Source organism: Camarhynchus parvulus, chromosome 29 (genome assembly GCF_901933205.1).
Source record: "Camarhynchus parvulus chromosome 29, STF_HiC, whole genome shotgun sequence".
Classification (NCBI taxonomy): domain Eukaryota; kingdom Metazoa; phylum Chordata; class Aves; order Passeriformes; family Thraupidae; genus Camarhynchus; species Camarhynchus parvulus.
Genome location: NC_044599.1, coordinates 1,050,037 through 1,069,300, shown reverse-complemented (window position 1 = coordinate 1,069,300; position 19,264 = coordinate 1,050,037). Strand labels below are relative to the sequence as shown.

Here is a 19,264-nt window from a genome sequence, read left to right as displayed (position 1 = left end):
GGCTGGGCTCCCCCCACCCCCCAGCCCAGTCAGGGGCTGAACTTTCCTTGGAATTGCCCCAAAATTTCCCCCCCAAAATCCCAAATTTTGGCCCCTTCCCCCCAAAACAAAATCCCCGATTTTTAAAGCTCCAAAGTTTTTACTGGGTTTGTTCTCAAGTTCTCGTTCATTGAAGGGGAAAAATTCCCAAAAACCCCCAAAAAACCCCAAAAAACCCCACCAAAACCCCAAACTTGGAAAAAAGGTGGAAAAAGAAAAGGGGGGAAATTGGGGAACCTCCCAAAATTCCCAAAAATTCCCGAAAAATTTGGGGCTGGGATTGGGGTTTGGCGTGGGGGAGGGAGGAGGAAATTCCTGAAATAAATTCCAGAGAAAATCCAACAATGCTGGAGTGTCGTGGGGGGAGGGGGGACCCCACAAATCCCAAAGGGAAATCCCAAATTCCAAAGGGGAAAATCCCAAATTCTGGGGGGAAAATCCCAAATTTTGGGGGGAAATGCCAAATCCCAAATTCCAAAGGGGAAAATCCCAAATGCCAAAGGGAAAATCCCAAATTCTGGGGGGAAAATCCCAAATTCCAGAGGGGAAAATCCCAAATTCTGGGGGGAAAATCTCAAATGCCAAAGGGGAAACCCCAAATTCCCAAAAGGAAATCCCAAATTTTGGGGGGAAATCCCGAATTCCAAAGGGAAAATCCCAAATGCCAGAGGGACAATTCCCAAATTCTGGAGGGAAATCCTAAATGCCAAAAGGGAAACCCCAAATTCCAAAGAGAAATCCTGAAATTCCCAAAGGGAAATCCCAAATTCCAGAGGGACCTCCCAGATTTTGGGAGACCCCAAAATCCCAAATTTTCCCCCCATTCCCATCCCGGCTCTTCCCTCGCTGCCAGCGCGAGGTCGGGGTTGGGATTTTGGGAATTTGGGGGGAAAATTCCGGGATTGGGACAAAACCAAACCCCAAAAATCCCAGTGGGAAAAACGGGGGGGGAAAGAGGGAAAAAAATGGGGAAAAAATGATGGGAAAAATGGAAATAAAGAGGTAAAAAAGAAGGGAAAAGTGGGGAAAAGAGGGGAAAGAGGGAGAAAAAAAGTGGAAAAAAGAGGGGAAAAAAGGGGTAAAAAAGAGGGAAAAAAAGAGGAGAAAATATGGAAAAGAGAGGGGAAAAAGGGGGGAAAAATTGAAAAAAGGGAAAAAAAAAAGAGGAAAAAAACGGGGAAAAAAGAGGAAAAAAGGGGCAAAAAAAGGGGGAAATGGCACAAGTGGGATTTGTAAACGTTCCCGGGATGGGATCCCAAATCCCCATCCCGAATTTTGGGGCTCTCAGGAATTGGCCCCCTCGGGGCGGCTCCTGCGGGGCCCCGGGCGGCTCCGGGCGGGTTTGGGGTCCCCGGGGTTTTTGGGGGATTTGGGGTTTTTGGGGTTCTCAGGGGATTTGGGATTCTCTGGGTTTTTGGGGTTCTCGGGGTTTTTGGGGTTCTCGGGGTTTTGGGGGATTTGGGGTTTTTGGGGTTCTCAGGGGATTTGGGATTCTCTGGGTTTTTGGGGGATTTGGGGTTCTCAGGGGATTTGGGGTTTTTGGGATTCTCTGGGTTTTTGGGATTTTCGGGGTTTTTGGGATTCTCGGGGTTTTTGGGATTCTCTGGGTTTTTGGGGTTCTTGGGGGATTTGGGGTTTTTGGGGGTCCCCGGGGGGCGCTGGGGGGACGGGCGGGGTCCGGCTGCTCCCGGAGGTTTCCGGCTCCGCTGGGGGGGCTGCGGGAAAAGGGGAAATGATCCCGAATCCTGGGAAATGATCCCAAATCCCAAATCGCGAGAAGATCCCAAATCCCGAATCCTGGGAAATGATCCCAAGTCCTAAATCCCAGGAAATGCCCAAATTCCAAATCCTTGGAAGTGCCCAAGTGCTGAAATCCCAAATCCCAATGCCAGAGAAAAACCCGGAATTCTCCAATTCTGGGAAGGGTGGGAGAGAACAGGGAGGAGACCCTGGATCCCAAATCCCAGTGCCAGCCCCTCCAATCCCGATCCCAAACCCGATCCCAAACCCGATCCCACCACTCCAGACCCCTCTGAGTGCCCGCCCGGGATCCCAACATTCCCATTCCCAGAAATCCCAGTCCTGATCCCAACCCCAATCCTGATCCCATTCCTCCCAATCCCCATCCTGATCCAAACCCCAGAACTCCCAATCCCATCCCAGTCCTGACCCTGATCCCAAACCTCATCCCAATCCTGATTCCAATCCCAAACTCCATGCCAAATCCTGATCCCAAATCCCATCCTGATCCTGATCCCAGTCCTGATCCTGTTCCTGTTCCCAATCCCAAATCCCATCCCCATCCTGATCCCAGATCCTATTCTGATCCTGATCTCAATCCCAAATCCCATCCTGATCCCAAACCCCATCCCAATCCCAGATCCCAAATCCCAGATCCCAAACCCCATCCCAAATCCCATCCTGATCCCAAACCCCATCCCAATCCCAGATCCCAATCCCAGATCCCAAATCCCAGATCCCAAACCCCACCCCGCTGTTCCAGCCCCACCTGTGGGGCCGGGGGTGGCTCCGTTGGGGCCGCGCCGCCCTCGGGGGATCCCGGGGCCGATCCCGTCGGGAATTCCGGGGCTCCTGGGGGGGATCCCAGGGCTGATCCCACTGGGAACGCTGGGGCTGATCCCGGGGCTGATCCCGTTGCTGATCCCGTTGCTGATCCCGTTGCTGATCCCGAGGATCCGGGGCCGGAGCTGCAGCGGGAGCGGCTGGAATAGCTGGGCCTGGGGTGGGAAACTGTGGAGAGAGAGGGACTGGGAACACTGGGAGCACTGGGAATGGGACTGGGAATGGGACTGGGAATGGGACTGGGAGCACTGGGAACACTGGGAATGGCACTGGGACTACTGGGAATGGCACTGGGAATACTGGGAATGGGACTGGGATCAGTGGGAATTGGACTGGGAGCACTGGGAATGGGACTGGGATTAATGGGAATGGGACTGGGATTAATGGGAATGGGACTGGGAATGGCACTGGGAATACTGGGAGCACTGGGAATGGGACTGGGATTAATGGGAATGGGACTGGGAATACTGGGAGCACTGGGAGCACTGGGAATGGGACTGGGATTAATGGGAATGGGACTGGGATTAATGGGAATGCCACTGGGATTAATGGGACTGGGATTAATGGGAATGGCACTGGGATTAATGGCACTGGGAGCACTGGGAATGGGGCCAGGCTCCAGGTGGGATTTTCCGAGTGGGAGACCCCAGACCTGCCCTGGCCACACCAGGAGAAATTCCAAAGGGATTTTTCCAGGTTTTCTTTGGGGGATTCCAGACCCACCTTGCCCGAAGGCTGGGGACACTCCCAGGGCAGTTTTCCTGGGATTTTTCCATGGGATTTTTTGGGAATTGCAGACCCACCTTGCCCGAAGGCTCCGATGCTGCCCCTCAGGGCCTCGAGGTCGCAGCCGAAGCGCCCGGCCCGGCCCAGCTCCTCATCGAACTTGCGCTCGCTCACAAAGTGCTGGGGAATGGGGAAATGGGAATTCCCGTGGGAATGGGGAAATGGGAATTCCTATTGGGAATGGGATGAGAATTCCCATGGGATTGGAGCAGGAATTCCCACGGGATTGAGGTCAGGATTTTTATGGGATTGGGGTTGGAGTTTTAATAGGATTGGGGCAGGAATTCCCAAGGGACTGGGGTCAGGATTTTGATGGGATTTGGGCCAGAAATTCCAATGGGATTGGGGCTGAATTCCCACAGGATTGGGGTTGGAATTTTTATGGGATTTGGGGTAGGAATTCCCATGGATTGGGGCTGAATTCCCATGGGATTGTGGCTGGAATTTTAATGGGATTAGGGTCAGGAATTCCCAGGGGATTTGGGCTGAATTCTCATGGGATGGGGTCAGGAATTCCCAAGGGACTGGGGCCAGGATTTTTATGGGATTGGGGTCAGGAATTCCCAGGGGATTGCATTGGAATTCTCACAGGATTTGGATCAGGAATTTCCACAGGATTGGGGTAGGAATTTTAATAGGATTGGGGTCAGAAATTCCCACGGGATTGGAGCAGGAATTCCCAAGGGATTGGGGCAGGAATTTTAATAGGATTGGGGCAGGAATTCCCAGGGGATTTGGGCTAAATTCCCCTGAGATTGAGTTGGAATTCCCACGGGATTGGGGCGGGAATTTTAATGGGACTGGGGTCAGGATTTTTCAGGGATTGGGGTGAGGAATTCCAGGAATTCCCAGCTCACCTTGATGTCGGCTCTGAGCTCCAGCAGCTGCTCCTCCGACATCCCCGGGGCCGCCTCCGTCAGCTCCCGCAGCGCCTCGGCCCGGCGCTGCCGCAGGGACAGCAGGTCCACTGGGAAAAACGGGGTAAAAACCGGGAATTTGGGGATCAAACCAGGGAATCGGGGGATAAAACATCGGGAATTTGGGGAAAAAACGCCGGAAATTTGGGATAAAACATCAGGAATTGGGGAATAAAACACCGGGAGTCCCAGCCCGGCGCTGCCGCAGGGACAGGAGATCCAGTGGGAAAAATGGGATAAAACGTGGGAATTTGGGGATAAAAACTGGGAATTTGGGGAATAAAACCTGGGAATTTGGGATAAAACACCTGAAATTTGGGGATAAACATTGGGAATTTGGGGATAAAACAGCAGAAATTTGGGATAAAACATCAGGAATCCCAGCCCGGCGCTGCCACGGGGACAAGAGATCCACCGGAAAATGGGATAAAATCCTGGGAATTAGGGATGGGAAATGGGGGGAAAATACTGGAATTTAGGGAAAAAACCCATGGGAAACAGGGAAAACCCCATGGGAAATGGGGGAAAAACCCTGGGAATTCTGAAAAAGCCCTGGGATTTAGGGAATTGCACATGGGAAATGGGGGGGAAAGCCCAGGATTTAGGGAAAATTCCCTGGGGAATGAGGAATTCTGGATGGGAAATGGGGAATTCTGGATGGGAAATGGGGAATTCTCTTCCCACCCTCTCAGGAATTCCTTCCCCAGCCCCTGGGTTTGGGAATGAGGGGGAAAATCCCGGGAATTTTGGGAATTCGCCTCACTCGCTTCTGCCTTGACTTTGTCCATCTCGGCCAGCAGAGCCACCTCCCGATCCATGAGGCTGGAGAGGGGAAAAACAGGGAGAAATGGGGGAAAACTGGGGAAAAATGGGGGAAAAATGGGGGAAAAATGGGGAAAACTGGGGGAAAATGGGGGAAAATGGGGAAAACTGGGGAAAAACCGGGAAGGGAAAGGAAGAGGGGAGGGCTGGGGAAGCTCCGCGGCAATTCCGGGAATCGCCGCCAGGGGGCGCCCGGAGCCGCGGGAAAATCGGGAATTGGGGCTGGAAGGAGGAAAATCCCACAAAATTGGCCAAAATTCCCCGGAATTCCCGTTTCCCCGTCATCCCCTCAAGCCAGGCGGTTCCAGCCCATCCCAAACCCCCCGGAATTCCCGAATTTTGGGAATTGCTGACCAGATGATCGGGATCTCTGGACAAAAGCTTCACCCTGTGCAGGGAATTCCCGATCCCAAAGGCCAGGAATTCCCAGAATTCCCAAATTCCTGATCCCAGCCCATCCTCAATTGATTCCCTGATTCCAAACCCTCCAGAATTCCCATTTTTCCTGGATTTTTCCCGTTTTTCCTGACCAGCTCTGGATCTCTCCAAACGCCACCTTCACCCTGCGCAGGGAATTCTCCATCCCAGCCCATCCCGAACCCCCAAAATTCCCATTTTCCCCCCCCAAAATTCCCATTTTCCCCCCCAGAATTCCCATTTTTTCCCCAAAATTCCCATTTTTCCTCCCAGAATTCCCATTTTTTCCTGGATGTTCCCCATTTTTCCCGACCAGCTCTGGATCTCTCCCAACCCCACCCTCACCCTGCACAGGGAATTCTCCATCCCAGCCCATCCCGAACCCTCAAAATTCCCATTTTCCCCCCCAGAATTCCCATTTTTCCTCCCAGAACTCCCATTTTTCCTCCCAAAATTCCCATTTTTCCCCCAGAATTCCCATTTTTCCCCCCAAAATTCCCATTTTTTCCTGGATTTTCCCCATTTGTCCTGACCAGCTCTGGACCTCTCCAAACACCACCTTCACCCTGAGCTCTCCATCCTGAATTCCTGATCCCGGCCCATCCCGAATCCCCCATTTTCCCCCCCATTTTCCTCCCCAAAATTCCCATTTTTTCCCCCAAAATTCCCATTTTTTCCCCAAAATTCCCATTTTTTCCCCAAAATTCCCACTTTTTCCTGGATTTTTCCCACTTGTCCTGACCAGCTCTGGATCTCTCCGAATGCCACCTTCACCCTGCGCAGGGAATTCCTGATCCCAGCCCATTCTGAACCCCCAAAATTCCCATTTTTCCTCCCAAAATTCCCATTTTCTCCCCATTTTCCTCCCCAAAATTCCCATTTTTCCCCCAGAATTCCCATTTTTCCCCCCAAAATTCCCATTTTTTCCCCCAAAACTCCCATTTTTTCCCCCAGAATTCCCATTTTTCCTGACCAGCTCTGGATCTCTCCAAACGCCACCTTCACCCTGCGCAGGGAATTCTCCATCCCAGCCCGTCCCAAACCCCCAAAATTCCCATTTTCTCCCCATTTTCCTCCCCAAAATTCCCATTTTTTCCCCCAGAATTCCCATTTTTTCCCCAGAATTCCCATTTTTCCTCCCAGAATTCCCATTTTTTCCTGGATGTTCCCCATTTTTCCTGACCAGCTCTGGATCTCTCCCAACCCCACCCTCACCCTGCACAGGGAATTCCTGATCCCAGCCCGTCCCAAACCCCCCAAAATTCCCATTTTTTCCCCAAAATTCCCACTTTTTCCTGGATTTTTCCCACTTGTCCTGACCAGCTCTGGATCTCTCCAAACGCCACCCTCACCTTGCGCAGGGAATTCTCCATCCCAGCCCATCCCGAACCCTCAAAATTCCCATTTTCCCCCCCAAAATTCCCATTTTTCCTCCCAGAACTCCCATTTTTCCTCCCAAAATTCCCATTTTTCCCCCAGAATTCCCATTTTTCCCCCCAAAATTCCCATTTTTTCCTGGATTTTCCCCATTTGTCCTGACCAGCTCTGGACCTCTCCAAACACCACCTTCACCCTGAGCTCTCCATCCTGAATTCCTGATCCCGGCCCATCCCGAATCCCCCATTTTCCCCCCATTTTCCTCCCCAAAATTCCCATTTTTTCCCCAAAATTCCCACTTTTTCCTGGATTTTTCCCACTTGTCCTGACCAGCTCTGGATCTCTCCGGACGCCACCTTCACCCTGCCCAGGGAATTCCTGATCCCAGCCCATTCCGAACCCCCAAAATTCCCATTTTTCCCCCCAAAATTCCCATTTTCCCCCCCAAAATTCCCATTTTTCCCCCAAAATTCCCATTTTTTCCCCCAAAATTCCCACTTTTTCTCCCAAAATTCCCATTTGTCCTGACCAGCTCTGGATCTCTCCAAACGCCACCTTCACCCTGCGCAGGGAATTCTCCATCCCAGCCCATCCCGAACCCCCAAAATTCCCATTTTTCCCCCCAGAATTCCCATTTTTTCCCCAGAATTCCCATTTTTCCTCCCAGAATTCCCATTTTTTCCTGGATGTTCCCCATTTTTCCCGACCAGCTCTGGATTTCTCCCAACCCCACCCTCACCCTGCACAGGGAATTCCTGATCCCAGCCCATTCCGAACCCCCCAAAATTCCCATTTTTCCCCCAAAATTCCCACTTTTTCCTGGATTTTCCCCACTTGTCCTGACCAGCTCTGGATCTCTCCGAACGCCACCTTCACCCTGCGCAGGGAATTCTCCACCTCGTCCCTGAGCAGGGCCCTGAAGCGCGCCAGGGCCACGGAGCAGCGCTGCAGATCCTTCAGCGAGCGCTCCAGGCTGGGACCTGCACGGGGGAAAAAAATGGGGGGAAAATGGGAAAAAATGGGAAAAACGGGATTGGGAAAACATCCCCGAGGCTCCCACAGCCTTTCCCCTGCTTTTTCCCAATTTTTCCCCAATTTATTCCTGATTTTCCCTTCTTTTCCGCCAATTTTTTCCCTCATCTTTTCTGATTTTTTCTCAATTATTTTCCCCATTTTTCTGTCTTTTTCCTGATTTTTCCCAATTCCCCCTGATTTTTGCTGATTTTTCCCAATTTCCCCTGCTTTTTGCTGATTTTTTCCTGATTCCCCCCCAATTTTTCCTCATTTTTCCCAATTTATTCCTGATTTTTCTCCAATTTTTCCCAATTATTTTCCTGATTTTTCCCCAATTTTTCTGACTTTCCCTAATTTATCCCTGATTTTTCCTGAGTTTCCCACTATTTTTCCAAATTTTTCCTGAATTTTTTCCAATTTTCCACCGATTTTTTCCTGATTTTTTCCCAATGTTTTCCTAATTTTTCCCAATTTATTTCTGATTTTTTTTCTTATTTTCCCCCAATTTTCCCCTGATTTTTTTCCCAATTCTTTTCACTATTTCCCCCCCAATTTTTCCAAAATTTTCCACTTTTTTTCCCCAAGTTTCCCACTATTTTCCCCAATTTTTCCTAATTTTTTTCCCAATTTTTCCTGATTCCTCCCTGTTTTTTGCTGACTTTTTTTTCTGATTTTCACCTGGTTTTTCCTGACTTTTTCCCAATATTTCCCTCCAGAGTCTCCCACTTATTTTCCTATTTTTCCCCATTTTCCCACCCCAAATTCCCATTTTCCTCTCCCAAATTCCCAATTTTCTGTCCATAATTCCCATTTTTTCCCATTTTTTCCCCATTTTTCCTTACCCAGTTTCCTCCCCCCGGGGGATCCGGGGCCGCTCTGGAGGCTCCGGGGCGAGCTCGGGGCAGGAAAAGTTGGAATTCCATTCCCAAGGGCTGAGAAAAATCCAAAATTCCATAAAAATCCATCCCCAAAACCCTGAATTTCCCTCCAGTTCCCAGATTTCCCCCCAGAATTCCCAAATTTCCCCTCAACTCCCAGATATTTTCCCCAAAATTCCCAATTTTTCCCCCCAAATCCCAGATTTTCCCTCAAAATTCTTGCCCCAAATCCCTGAATTTTCCCTCCCAAATGCCCAAATTTTCCCTCCTAACATCCCAAATTTCCACCCCAAAATCCCAAATTTCCCCCAATTTCCTGGACTCGCCCCCAAATCTCATCCCCAAATTCCCAAATTTCCCCCAAAATTCCCAGATTTCCACCCAAATTTCACCCAAAATTCCCAAATTTCCCCCCTAAATGTCCCCCAAATTCCCAGATTTCCCCCAAATAATTCCAGATTTCCCCCAAATAATTCCAGATTTCCCCCAAAATTCCCAAATTTCCCCAAAATTCCCAAATTTCCTGACCTGCCCCAGGCTCAGGGAGCGACTCCAGGGATGGGGAGCGGTTGCCATGGAAACCATTGATGGAAATTCCCAATTTTTCCAGCTTTTCCCAATTTTCCAGCTTTTCCTCCTGCCCGGGGCCTGAGGGGGAGGGGCTGGGCTGGGCTTTGGGTTTGGGTTTTTTCTTCTTCTGGGAAAAAAATTGGGGAAAATTGGGGGGAAATTGGGAAAAATTGGGGAAAAAATGGTGAAAAATGGGGAAAAATTGGGGGGGAATTGGGGGAAAAATTGGGGGAAAAATTGGGGAAAAATTGGGGAAAAATTGGGAAAAATTGGGGAAAAATTGGGGAAAAATTGGGGAAAAATTGGGGAAAAATTGGGGAAAAATTGGGGGAAAAATTGGGGAAAAATTGGGGGAAAAATTGGGGAAAAAATTGGGGGGAAAAATTGGGGAAAAATTGGGGGAAAAATTGGGGGAAAAATTGGGGAAAAATTGGGGGAAAAATTGGGGGAAAGTTGGGGGAAAGTTGGGGGAAAGTTGGGGGAAAGTTGGGGGAAAGTTGGGGGAAAGTTGGGGGAAAGTTGGGGGAAAGTTGGGGAAAGTTGGGGGGAAAGGGGGGAAAGTTGGGGGAAAGTTGGGGGAAAGTTGGGGGAAAGTTGGGGGAAAGTTGGGGGAAAGTTGGGGGAAAGTTGGGGAAAGTTGGGGAAAGTTGGGGGAAAGTTGGGGGAAAGTTGGGGGAAAGTTGGGGAAAGTTGGGGGAAAGTTGGGGGAAAGTTGGGGAAAGTTGGGGGAAAGTTGGGGAAAGTTGGGGAAAGTTGGGGGAAAGTTGGGGGAAAGTTGGGGGAAAGTTGGGGGAAAGTTGGGGGAAAGTTGGGGGAAAGTTGGGGGAAAGTTGGGGGAAAGTTGGGGAAAGTTGGGGAAAGTTGGGGAAAAATTGGGGAAAAATTGGGGAAAAATTGGGGAAAAATTGGGGAAAAATTGATGAAAACATTGGGGAAAACCTGGAGAAAATCCATGTTTTAATTGGGGAAAAAAAGGGAAAAATGGGGGAAAAAAATTCCACATTTTAATCAGGAAAAGGCGTGCAAAAAATGGGGAAGAAATTTGGGATAAAAAAAAAATTGGGGGATTTTTTTGGGATTTTTTGGGGAATTTTTGGGGATTTTTTAAGAATTACCTTTTTCTTCCCAGTCACTGTCCATTCCTTGAGCACCTCACTGGCATTGCCTGGGAAAAAAAAAAAAAGGAAAAATTGGGAATGAGGGAGGAAAAAAAAGAAGAATTCCCAAAAATTCCCTTCCCAAACCCCAGATTTCCTTCTCAGAATTCTCAGATTTTTTGGGAATTCCAGGATTTTTTTGGGAATTCCCACCCTCCATGATGGCCTGCATGGTTTTATCCCCAAAATTCCCTCTCCAACCCCCCCCCAAACCCCAGAATTTTGTCCCAAAAGCCTGGATTTCCCTCTCAGCATTCCCAGATTTTTTAGGAATTCCAGGATTTTTTGGGAATTCCCACCCTCCACGAAAGTGGGAATTTCCACCCTCCCACCCCTAAAATCCTTCCCAAATCCCCTCCCAAACCTCCCCAAATTCCCTCTCCAGCCCCCCGAACTCCAGAATTCCCAGATTTTTGGGGAATTCCGGGATTTTTTTGGGAATTCCAGGATTTTTTGGGGAATTCCCACCCTCCATGAAGGCCTGCACCGCCCTGTCCACGGCGTTGTCGAGGTGCTGCAGCACCAGCACGATCTCGGTGTTGCTGCGGTTGGGAACCACCGCCCGCACCGCCTGCACCTGAGGGGGGAAAAACCCAGGGAAAACCATGGAAAAACTGGGAAAAACTGGGAGAAATCCATGGGGAAAAACACGTGGAAAAAATGGGGAAATCAGGGAGACAATCAGGGAGAAAATACGGGAAAAATCGGGGGGAAAACACATGGAAACATGGGGAAATTCATGGGGAAAACACATGGAAAAATGGGGAAATCAGGGAGAAAATACGGGAAAAATCAGGGAGAAAATACAGGAAAAATCGGGGGAAAAACACATGGAAAAATCAGGGAGTAATACAGGGGTAAATCCATGGGGAAAATATGGGAAAATTGGGGAGAAAATATGGGAAAAATAGGGGGAAAATCAGGGGATAAATGGGGGGAAAAACACATGGAAAACACATGGAAAACGTGGGGAAAACAGAGAGAAAATCAGGGAAAAATCGGGGGAAAACCAGGGGAAATCAGGGGAAAAATGGGGGAAAAACAAATGGAAAACATGAGGAAATTAATGGGGAAAACATGGGAAAATCAGGGAGAAATCCATGGGGAAAACAGGGGAAATCAGGGAGAAAATACGGGAAACAACAGGGAAAAACATCGGAAAATTGAGGGAAAATCCGTGGGGAAAACGTGGGAAAGTCAGGGAGAAAATATGGGAAAAATCAGGGGAAAAAACAGGGGAAAAATTAGGGGCAAAACACATGGAAAAATCCATGGGAAATCTGGGAAAATCCATGGGAAAATCAGGGAAAAATCAGGGAGAAAATATGGGAAAAATCAAGGGAAAAACAGGGGGAAATGGGAGGAAAACACATGGAAAACATGGGATAATTCATGGGTAAAACATGGGAAAATCAGGGAGAAACTCAGGGGAAAATCCATGGAGAAAACAGGGGAAATTGGGGAGAAAATATGGGAAAAAATAGGGGGAAAATCAGGGGATAAATGGGGGAAAAAACACATGGAAAACACATGGAAAAAATGGGGAAAACAGAGAGAAAATCAGGGAAAAATCGGGGGAAAACCAGGGGAAATCAGGGGAAAAATGGGGGAAAAACAAATGGAAAACATGAGGAAATTCATGGGGAAAACATGGGAAAATCAGGGAGAAATCCATGGGGAAAACAGGGGAAATCAGGGAGAAAATACGGGAAACAACAGGGAAAAACATCGGAAAATTGAGGGAAAATCCGTGGGGAAAACGTGGGAAAGTCAGGGAGAAAATATGGGAAAAATCAGGGGAAAAAACAGGGGAAAAATTAGGGGCAAAACACATGGAAAAATCCATGGGAAATCTGGGAAAATCCATGGGAAAATCAGGGAAAAATCAGGGAGAAAATATGGGAAAAATCGGGGGAAAACCAGGGGAAAATCAGGGGAAAAATGGGGGAAAAACAAATAGAAAACATGAGGAAATTAATGGGGAAAACACATGGAAAAATCAGGGAGAAAATTAGGGGAAAATCCATGGGGAAAACAGGGGAAAATTGGGAAGAAAATATGGGAAAAATAGGGGGAAAATCAGGGGATAAATGGGGGAAAAAACACATGGAAAACATGGGAAAATCCATGGGGAAAACACATGGAAAAAATGGGGAAATCAGGGAAAAATCAGGGAGAAAATACGGGAAAATTGGGGAAAAACAGGGGGAAAATCAAGGGATAAATGAAGAAAAACAGGGAGAAAGCACATGGAAAATCCATGGGGTAAACATAGGAAAACCAGAAAAAAATGAGGGAAAAACCCATGGGAAATCAGGGGAATGCAGGGGGCAAATACAGGAAAAATCAAGGGGAAAATCAAGGGGAGATCAGGGGGGGAAACCACAGGGAAAATCCAGGAAAATCCCAGGAAAAATATGGGAAAACACGGGGAAAACACATGGGAAAACCATGGGGAAATCAGGGGGGAAACTGGGGAAAAAACAGGGGAAAAATCTGGGGGGAAAATCAGGGGAAGTCCATGGGAAAAATAATGGAAAAATCCCGGGGAAAATCCATGGAAAAAACATGGGAAGTCCATAGAAAAACATGGGAAAATCCCAAGGAAAATCCCAGGGAAATCCATGGGACAATCCCAGGAAAAACCATGGGAAAACCCATTGAAAAAACTGGGAAAAATCAGGGAAAAACCATGGGAAACTCCCTGGGAAAGCCAAGGGAACAGGCCTGGGAGGTGCTGGGAATTGTTGGGGATTGGCAATGGTGGCACCTTCTCCCTCATGTTCTCGGAGGCGCCGCCCTGCGCCCGCACGGCCCCGGAGCGAGCGTCGAACACGAACCCCGAGGGATCTGGGGGGGAAAACCAAATCCCTGGGAATGCTGAGCCTCAATTCCCATAAACCCCAAATCCCTGGGAATGCTGAGCCTCAATTCCCATAAACCCCAAATCCCTGGGAATGCTGAGCCCCAAATTCCCAGAAATCCCAAAATTCCCTGGGAATGCTGAGCCCCAATTCCCATAAATCCCAAATCCCTGGGAATGCTGAACCTCAATTCCCATAAACCCCAAATCCCTGGGAATGCTGAGCCTCAATTCCCATAAACCCCAAATCGCTGGGAATGCTGAACCTCAATTCCCATAAACCCCAAATCCCTGGGAATGCTGAGCCTCAATTCCCATAAACCCCAAATCGCTGGGAATGCTGAGCCTCAATTCCCATAAACCCCAAATCCCTGGGAATGCTGAGCCTCAATTCCCATAAATCCCAAATCCCTGGGAATGCTGAACCTCAATTCCCATAAATCCCAAAGTCCTGGGAATGGTGAACCTCAATTCCCATAAATCCTAAAGTCCTGGGAATGCTGAACCTCAATTCCCATAAATCCCAAATCCCTGGGAATGCTGAGCCCCAAATTCCCAGAAATCCCAAAATTCCCTGGGAATGCTGAGCCCCAATTCCCACAAATCCCAAAATTCCCTGGGAATGCTGAGCCCCAGTTCCCACAAATCCCAATCCCAAAATTCCCTCCCTGATCCCAGAATTCCCTGGGAATGCTGAGCCCCAAATTCCCATAAATCCCAAATTCCTGGGAATGCTGAGCCCCAAATTCCCATAAATCCCAAATTCCCATAAATCCCAATCCCAGACTTCCCTGGGAATGCTGAGCCTGAAATTCCCATAAATCCCAAAATTCCTGGGAATGCTGAGCCCCAATTCCCACAAATCCCAATCCCAAAATTCCCTGGGAATGCTGAGCCCCAATTCCCACAAATCCCAAAATTCCCTGGGAATGCCGAGCCCCAATCCCCACAAATCCCAATCCCAATTCCCTCCCTGATCCCAGAATTCCTGGGAATGCTGAGCCCCAATTCCCACAAATCCCAATCCCAAAATTCCCTGGGAATGCTGAGCCTGAAATTCCCACAAATCCCAATCCCAAATTCCCTGGGAATGCTGAGCCCCAATTCCCACAAATCCCAAAATTCCCTGGGAATGTTGAACCTGAATTCCCATGAATCCCAATCCCAAAATTCCCACAAATCCCAATCCCAGAATTCCCTGGCAATACTGAGCCCAATTCCCACAAATCCCAATCCCAAAATTCCCACAAATCCCCAAATTCCCTGGGAATGCTGAGCCGGAATTCCCACAGTCCCAATCCCAAATTCCCACAAATCCCAGTCCCAAAATTCCCTCCCCAATCCCAAAATTCCCACAACGTTTCCAATCCCGGAATTCCCTGGGAATGCTGAGCCTGAATTCCCAATTTTCTCCCCCATTTCCCACCCCAAAATTCCCCCATTTCCACCCAAATCCCACCATTTCCCCCTAAAATCCCAAATTTCTCCCCCTCAAATTCCCAATTTTCCCCCCCAAATCCACATTTTCCCCCCCTTTTTTTTCCTCTATTTCCTCCCCCAAATCCCAATTTTTTTTGGGATCATCCTTTAGGTTCCATCTGGCTGAGAAAATGGGAAAATGATCCCAGAAAATCTCTGGATTTTCCCTTGGGAAAGGGCTGGAATTGCCTCTCAATAATTAATTAAAGGCAAATAAAGACAAACGAGGCCCCTTCCCCCCCTCTGGAATTAACATTCCAGGGAAATCCTCCCCAATCCCACAAAAAACCTGGAAAAATCTCCTGGAAAAATGGGGGGAAAACCCTGGAAAAATGGGGAAAAAAAAAGGGAAAAAACTGGGAAAATCCCAGGAAAAATAATGGAAAAATTCCCTGAGAATTGTGGGGTTCAAAGGGGAATTTTGGGGTTTTTTTTGCCTTTAAATTCCTTTTTTTGGGGCAATTCTGGCTGAAAATTGAGGATTTTAAAGGGAATTTTGAGGGTTTGATCCCAAAAACCCTCAGGAATTTCAGGGAAATTCCCACTGAACCTGGGATCCCAAAAACCCCCAAATTTCCTTTTTTCCCCCTCAATTTCCCAGCATTTTCCCCTGAATTTTCCCACAAAATCCCAGAAAAATCCCCAAAATACCAAATTTCCCCTTTTCCACTTCATTTTCACCTTTTTTCTTTCATTTCCCCCATTTTATCCCAATATTTTCCCAATTTTTCCCTTTTAATCCTAATTTTTCCTCCTTTTTTCCCCCTAATTTTTCCCAATTTTCCCCCCTATTTTTTCCCAATTTTCCCCCTTTTTTCCCTCAATATTTTCCCCATTTTTCCCCCTCCTTTTCCCCCTACTTTTCCCATTTCCCCCAATTTTCCCAATTTTTCCTTTATTTCCCCCCTTCCATCTCCAAGTTTTGGGATTTTTGGGCTGAAATCCCCAATTTTGGGTTTTTTTTGAGCTCCTACCTTTGGGCTGCTGCTTCCTGGACATCTTTGGCTGCAATTCCAGAAGGTTTGGAGCAGAAATTTGGGATTTTGGGGGCTTTTTGGGGAGATTTCCTGAAAAAAAAACCCCAAAAAAAATTAATAAAAAATGAAATTTGGGAGAGGAGAAAAGAATAAAAAATGGGAAGGGAATAAAGGAGTGAAAATGAAAATTAATGGGATTTAAAAGGATAAAAAACCTGAAATGACAAAGAAATGGAATTAGAAGATAAAAAAATGCTGGAATTACAAAAAAAACCCTGGAATTAAAGGGTAAAAAATCCTGGAATTAAAAGATAAAAAAATCTTGGAATTAAAAATAAAGGAATTTTAAAAACCCCTGGAATTAAAAAAATCCCAAGAATAAAAAGCAAAGGAATGAAAAACCCTGGAAATTAAAAAGAAAGTAATTAAAATAAAGGAATTAAAAATAAAGATATTAAAAATAACCTGGAATTAAAAGTTAATGGATAAATTTATCCCAATTTTTCCCGGCAATTTTTTCCATTTTACCTCAATTTTCTCTTCTCATTTTTTCCCCATTTTATTCTCCCACATTTTCCACATTTTTTCCCATTTTCCCCCAATTTTTTCCCTTTTTTTCCCCATTCCAAATGAGAATTCCCTTGGAAAACCAAACAAAGAAAGGAAACAAAGAAAAGCGGAAAAATAAATCCTTTTTTAATGGAAAACTGGGACATTCCCAAAAAATTTTTGAGCCAGGAAAAGCCAAGATTAATTAGGATTAATTAGGATTAATTAGGATTAATTAATTAAGAATGGAGCAGGGGAAAAAAAATCTGGTAATTTTCCTTTTTTTAATGGAAAAATGTTGGAAAATTCCCAAAAAATGGGGGGATTTGGGAGGCAGGATGAATTAGCAGAGATCCAGGGTTAATTAGGATTAATTAGGATTAATTAATTAAGGGATTCAAGAAGGAATTTTCTCCTGGGATGAAGCTGGAAGGGAAAAAATTCCAGTTTTTGATAGGAAACACCCAAAATATTCCCCAAAAATCGGGGATTTGGGAGCCTGGGAAAATCAGGAATAATTAACAGAGAGCTGGAGTTAATTGGGATTTGTTAATTAGGGAATTTTCCTGTTTTTTTTTACTCAGAAAAGGGAATTTTTTGGGATGCCAGGGACAGAAAAAAATTCAGGAATATTCCTAAAAAAAAACCCCAGGAACATCCAAAAAAACCTTGGAAATATCCCAAAAATAAATCAATATCCTGAAAAACCCCTGAAATATCCCCCCAAAAATCCTGGAATGTCCCTAAAATAAAGAAATATTCCCAAAAAACCCTGGAATATCAACCCCCCCTGGATTTTCCCCCCCTTTTCCCAGTTTTTTTTTTTTCCCAGCTTGAAATTCCCAGGGAATTTTTGACCTTTTCCAGGTGAATTCCATGAATTATTCATCACCTCCAATTAAAGAATTCCCAATTTAGTTCCATCCCCGGCTCAAAATTCCCTTTTATTCCCATTTTTCCAATGAAAAAAATTCCTTTTTTTTTCCCCCTGCCCCCAACAGGAACTGGGGGATTTTTCCCCTTTTTTTCCCAACAATTCCTTTTTTCCCCCCATTTTTTCCCCCGTGGATTTGGGATCTCTGATTCCCATTATTCAATAATTAAATTATTTTTAGGATATTCTCGAGGGTTTTTTTAGGATATTTCTTTATTTTAGGGATGTTCCGGGGGTTTTTTTTGGGAATATTTTTGGGCTTTTTGAGACCTCAAAAATCCTTTCAGACTCCACGAAAAGAGCCCAACAAATCCCTCAGAGCCCCCTAAAATGCCTCAGACCCCACAAAAAGAGCCCCAAAGATCCCCTAAAAGTCTTCAAATGCACCAAAAACCCCTCGGAACCCCTCAAAAACCCTCAGACCTCCAAAATCCCCTCATGAATCCCCTCAGATCCCCCTAAATCCCCTCACAAATCCCATCAGATACCCCAAAACTCCCCCAACTCCCCCTCGCCCCCTCACAAAACCTCCAGATCCCCTCACAAATCCCCTCAGAACGCCCCCAAATCCCCTCAGATCCCCCAAATCCCCTCACAAAACTCCTCAAAACCCTCCAGATCCCCCAAATCCCCTCACCAGACCCTTCAGATCCCCCAAATCCCCTCAAAAAACTCCTCAGATCCCCCAAATCCCCTCACCAAACCCCTCAGATCCCCCAAATCCCCTCACAAAACTCCTCAGAACCCCCAAATCCCCTCAGCACCTCCGAATCTCCTCATAAAACCCCTCAGACCCCCCTAAATCCTCACCAGGACCCCCCCAAATCCTCTCACAAAACCCCTCAGATCCCCCAAAACCCCCTCAACTCCCCCTCACCCCCTCACAAAACCTCTCAAATCCCCTCACAAAACTCCTGACCTCGCCCTCAACCCCTCACAAAACCCACAAATCCCCTCATCAAACCCTTCAGACCCCCGAATCTCCTCACAAATCCCCTCAGCGCCCCCAAATCCCCTCACAAAACCCCTTCAGCGCCCCCAAATCCCCTCAGAACCCCCTAAATCCTCACCAGGACTCCCCAAATCCCCTCACAAAACTCCTTTAGATCCCCCAAATCCCCTCACAAATCCCCTCAGCGCCCCCAAATCCCCACACAAAACCCCTCAGACCCCCAGAACTGACTCAACCCTTCACAAAAACCCCCAAATCCCTTCACAAAACCCCTCAGACCCCTCCAAACCCCCTCAGTGCCCCCAAATCCCTTCACAAAACCCCTCAGACCCCTCCAAACCCCCTCAGCCCCCCACAAATCTCCTCAGGCCCCTCAGCCCCCCCCCTCCCCCTCACGAGACCCCGCAGTTCTGCCCCCCCCCAGCCCCATCCCATCCCCTCCCCTCCGGAGGCCCCTCCGCCCCCTCGGCCGGGCTCCCCCCGCTGCCCCCCGACCCTCCGGGGCTCCCGGGGGTCCCGCACTCACCGAGGGCTCCCGGGGGGTCCCGAGGGTCCCTCGCCGCCCCCCCCGCCTCACCCGCGACGTTCCGGGAGGGGGCCGCGGCCCGGCAGAGCCCTCAGAGCGCGCCGGCCAATCAGCGCGCGGATTTCAACCGCTACCCAATCAGAGCGCGGCGCTCTCAGTGTTTTCACCAATCAGAACGCGGAAAAGCTTCGTTTGTCCCGCCCTCCTCCCGCCGCCATTCAGAGAGAGGAGGGGCGGGGGCGCGAGGGAACCGCCAGCCAATGGTAGAGCGGTTTTGCAAAAAAGCCCCGCCCACTCATCGAAGCGAACCAATCATATCGATTTATTTCTAAACCACGCCCTTTATGGGTGGAGCGGCGGGCGCCGAACGTGGACGGAAACTGCCGAGAGCGGCGGAAACGCCCGAGCGCGCTCCGGGAACGGC

The 19,264-nt window shown here is 47.9% G+C and overlaps 1 protein-coding gene across 1 annotated transcript; it reads right to left on the bottom strand.

The window, feature by feature from the left end:
- Positions 1–1,323: 1,323 nt before the first annotated feature.
- On the bottom strand, positions 1,324–18,963 carry SPATS2 (spermatogenesis associated serine rich 2). The gene is made up of 14 exons (XM_030966986.1): positions 18,841–18,963; positions 15,877–15,969; positions 13,331–13,410; positions 11,029–11,137; positions 10,519–10,568; positions 9,362–9,530; positions 8,798–8,887; positions 7,786–7,921; positions 5,089–5,147; positions 4,266–4,375; positions 3,426–3,528; positions 2,549–2,790; positions 1,597–1,754; positions 1,324–1,351 (listed from the first exon to the last, which is right to left on the bottom strand). Exons 2-14 carry the CDS (start codon positions 15,899–15,901, stop codon positions 1,324–1,326), a joined length of 1,359 nt encoding a protein of 452 aa, XP_030822846.1. The 5' UTR covers positions 15,902–15,969; positions 18,841–18,963.
- Between the last annotated feature and the right edge of the window lie 301 nt (positions 18,964–19,264).

Bases quoted from the DNA above. Each gene is read 5' to 3' on its own strand.
- SPATS2 (XM_030966986.1), bottom strand. From the start codon at position 15,901: ATGTCCAGGAAGCAGCAGCCCAAAG. The intron at 5,148-7,785 runs GTCAGGACAAGT...TCCCCTCTCCAG, and splicing joins TTCGGAGAGATCCAGAGCTG to CCTCATGGATCGGGAGGTGG. The intron at 4,376-5,088 runs GTGAGGCGAATT...CGTTTTTCCCAG, and splicing joins CAAAGTCAAGGCAGAAGCGA to TGGACCTGCTGTCCCTGCGG.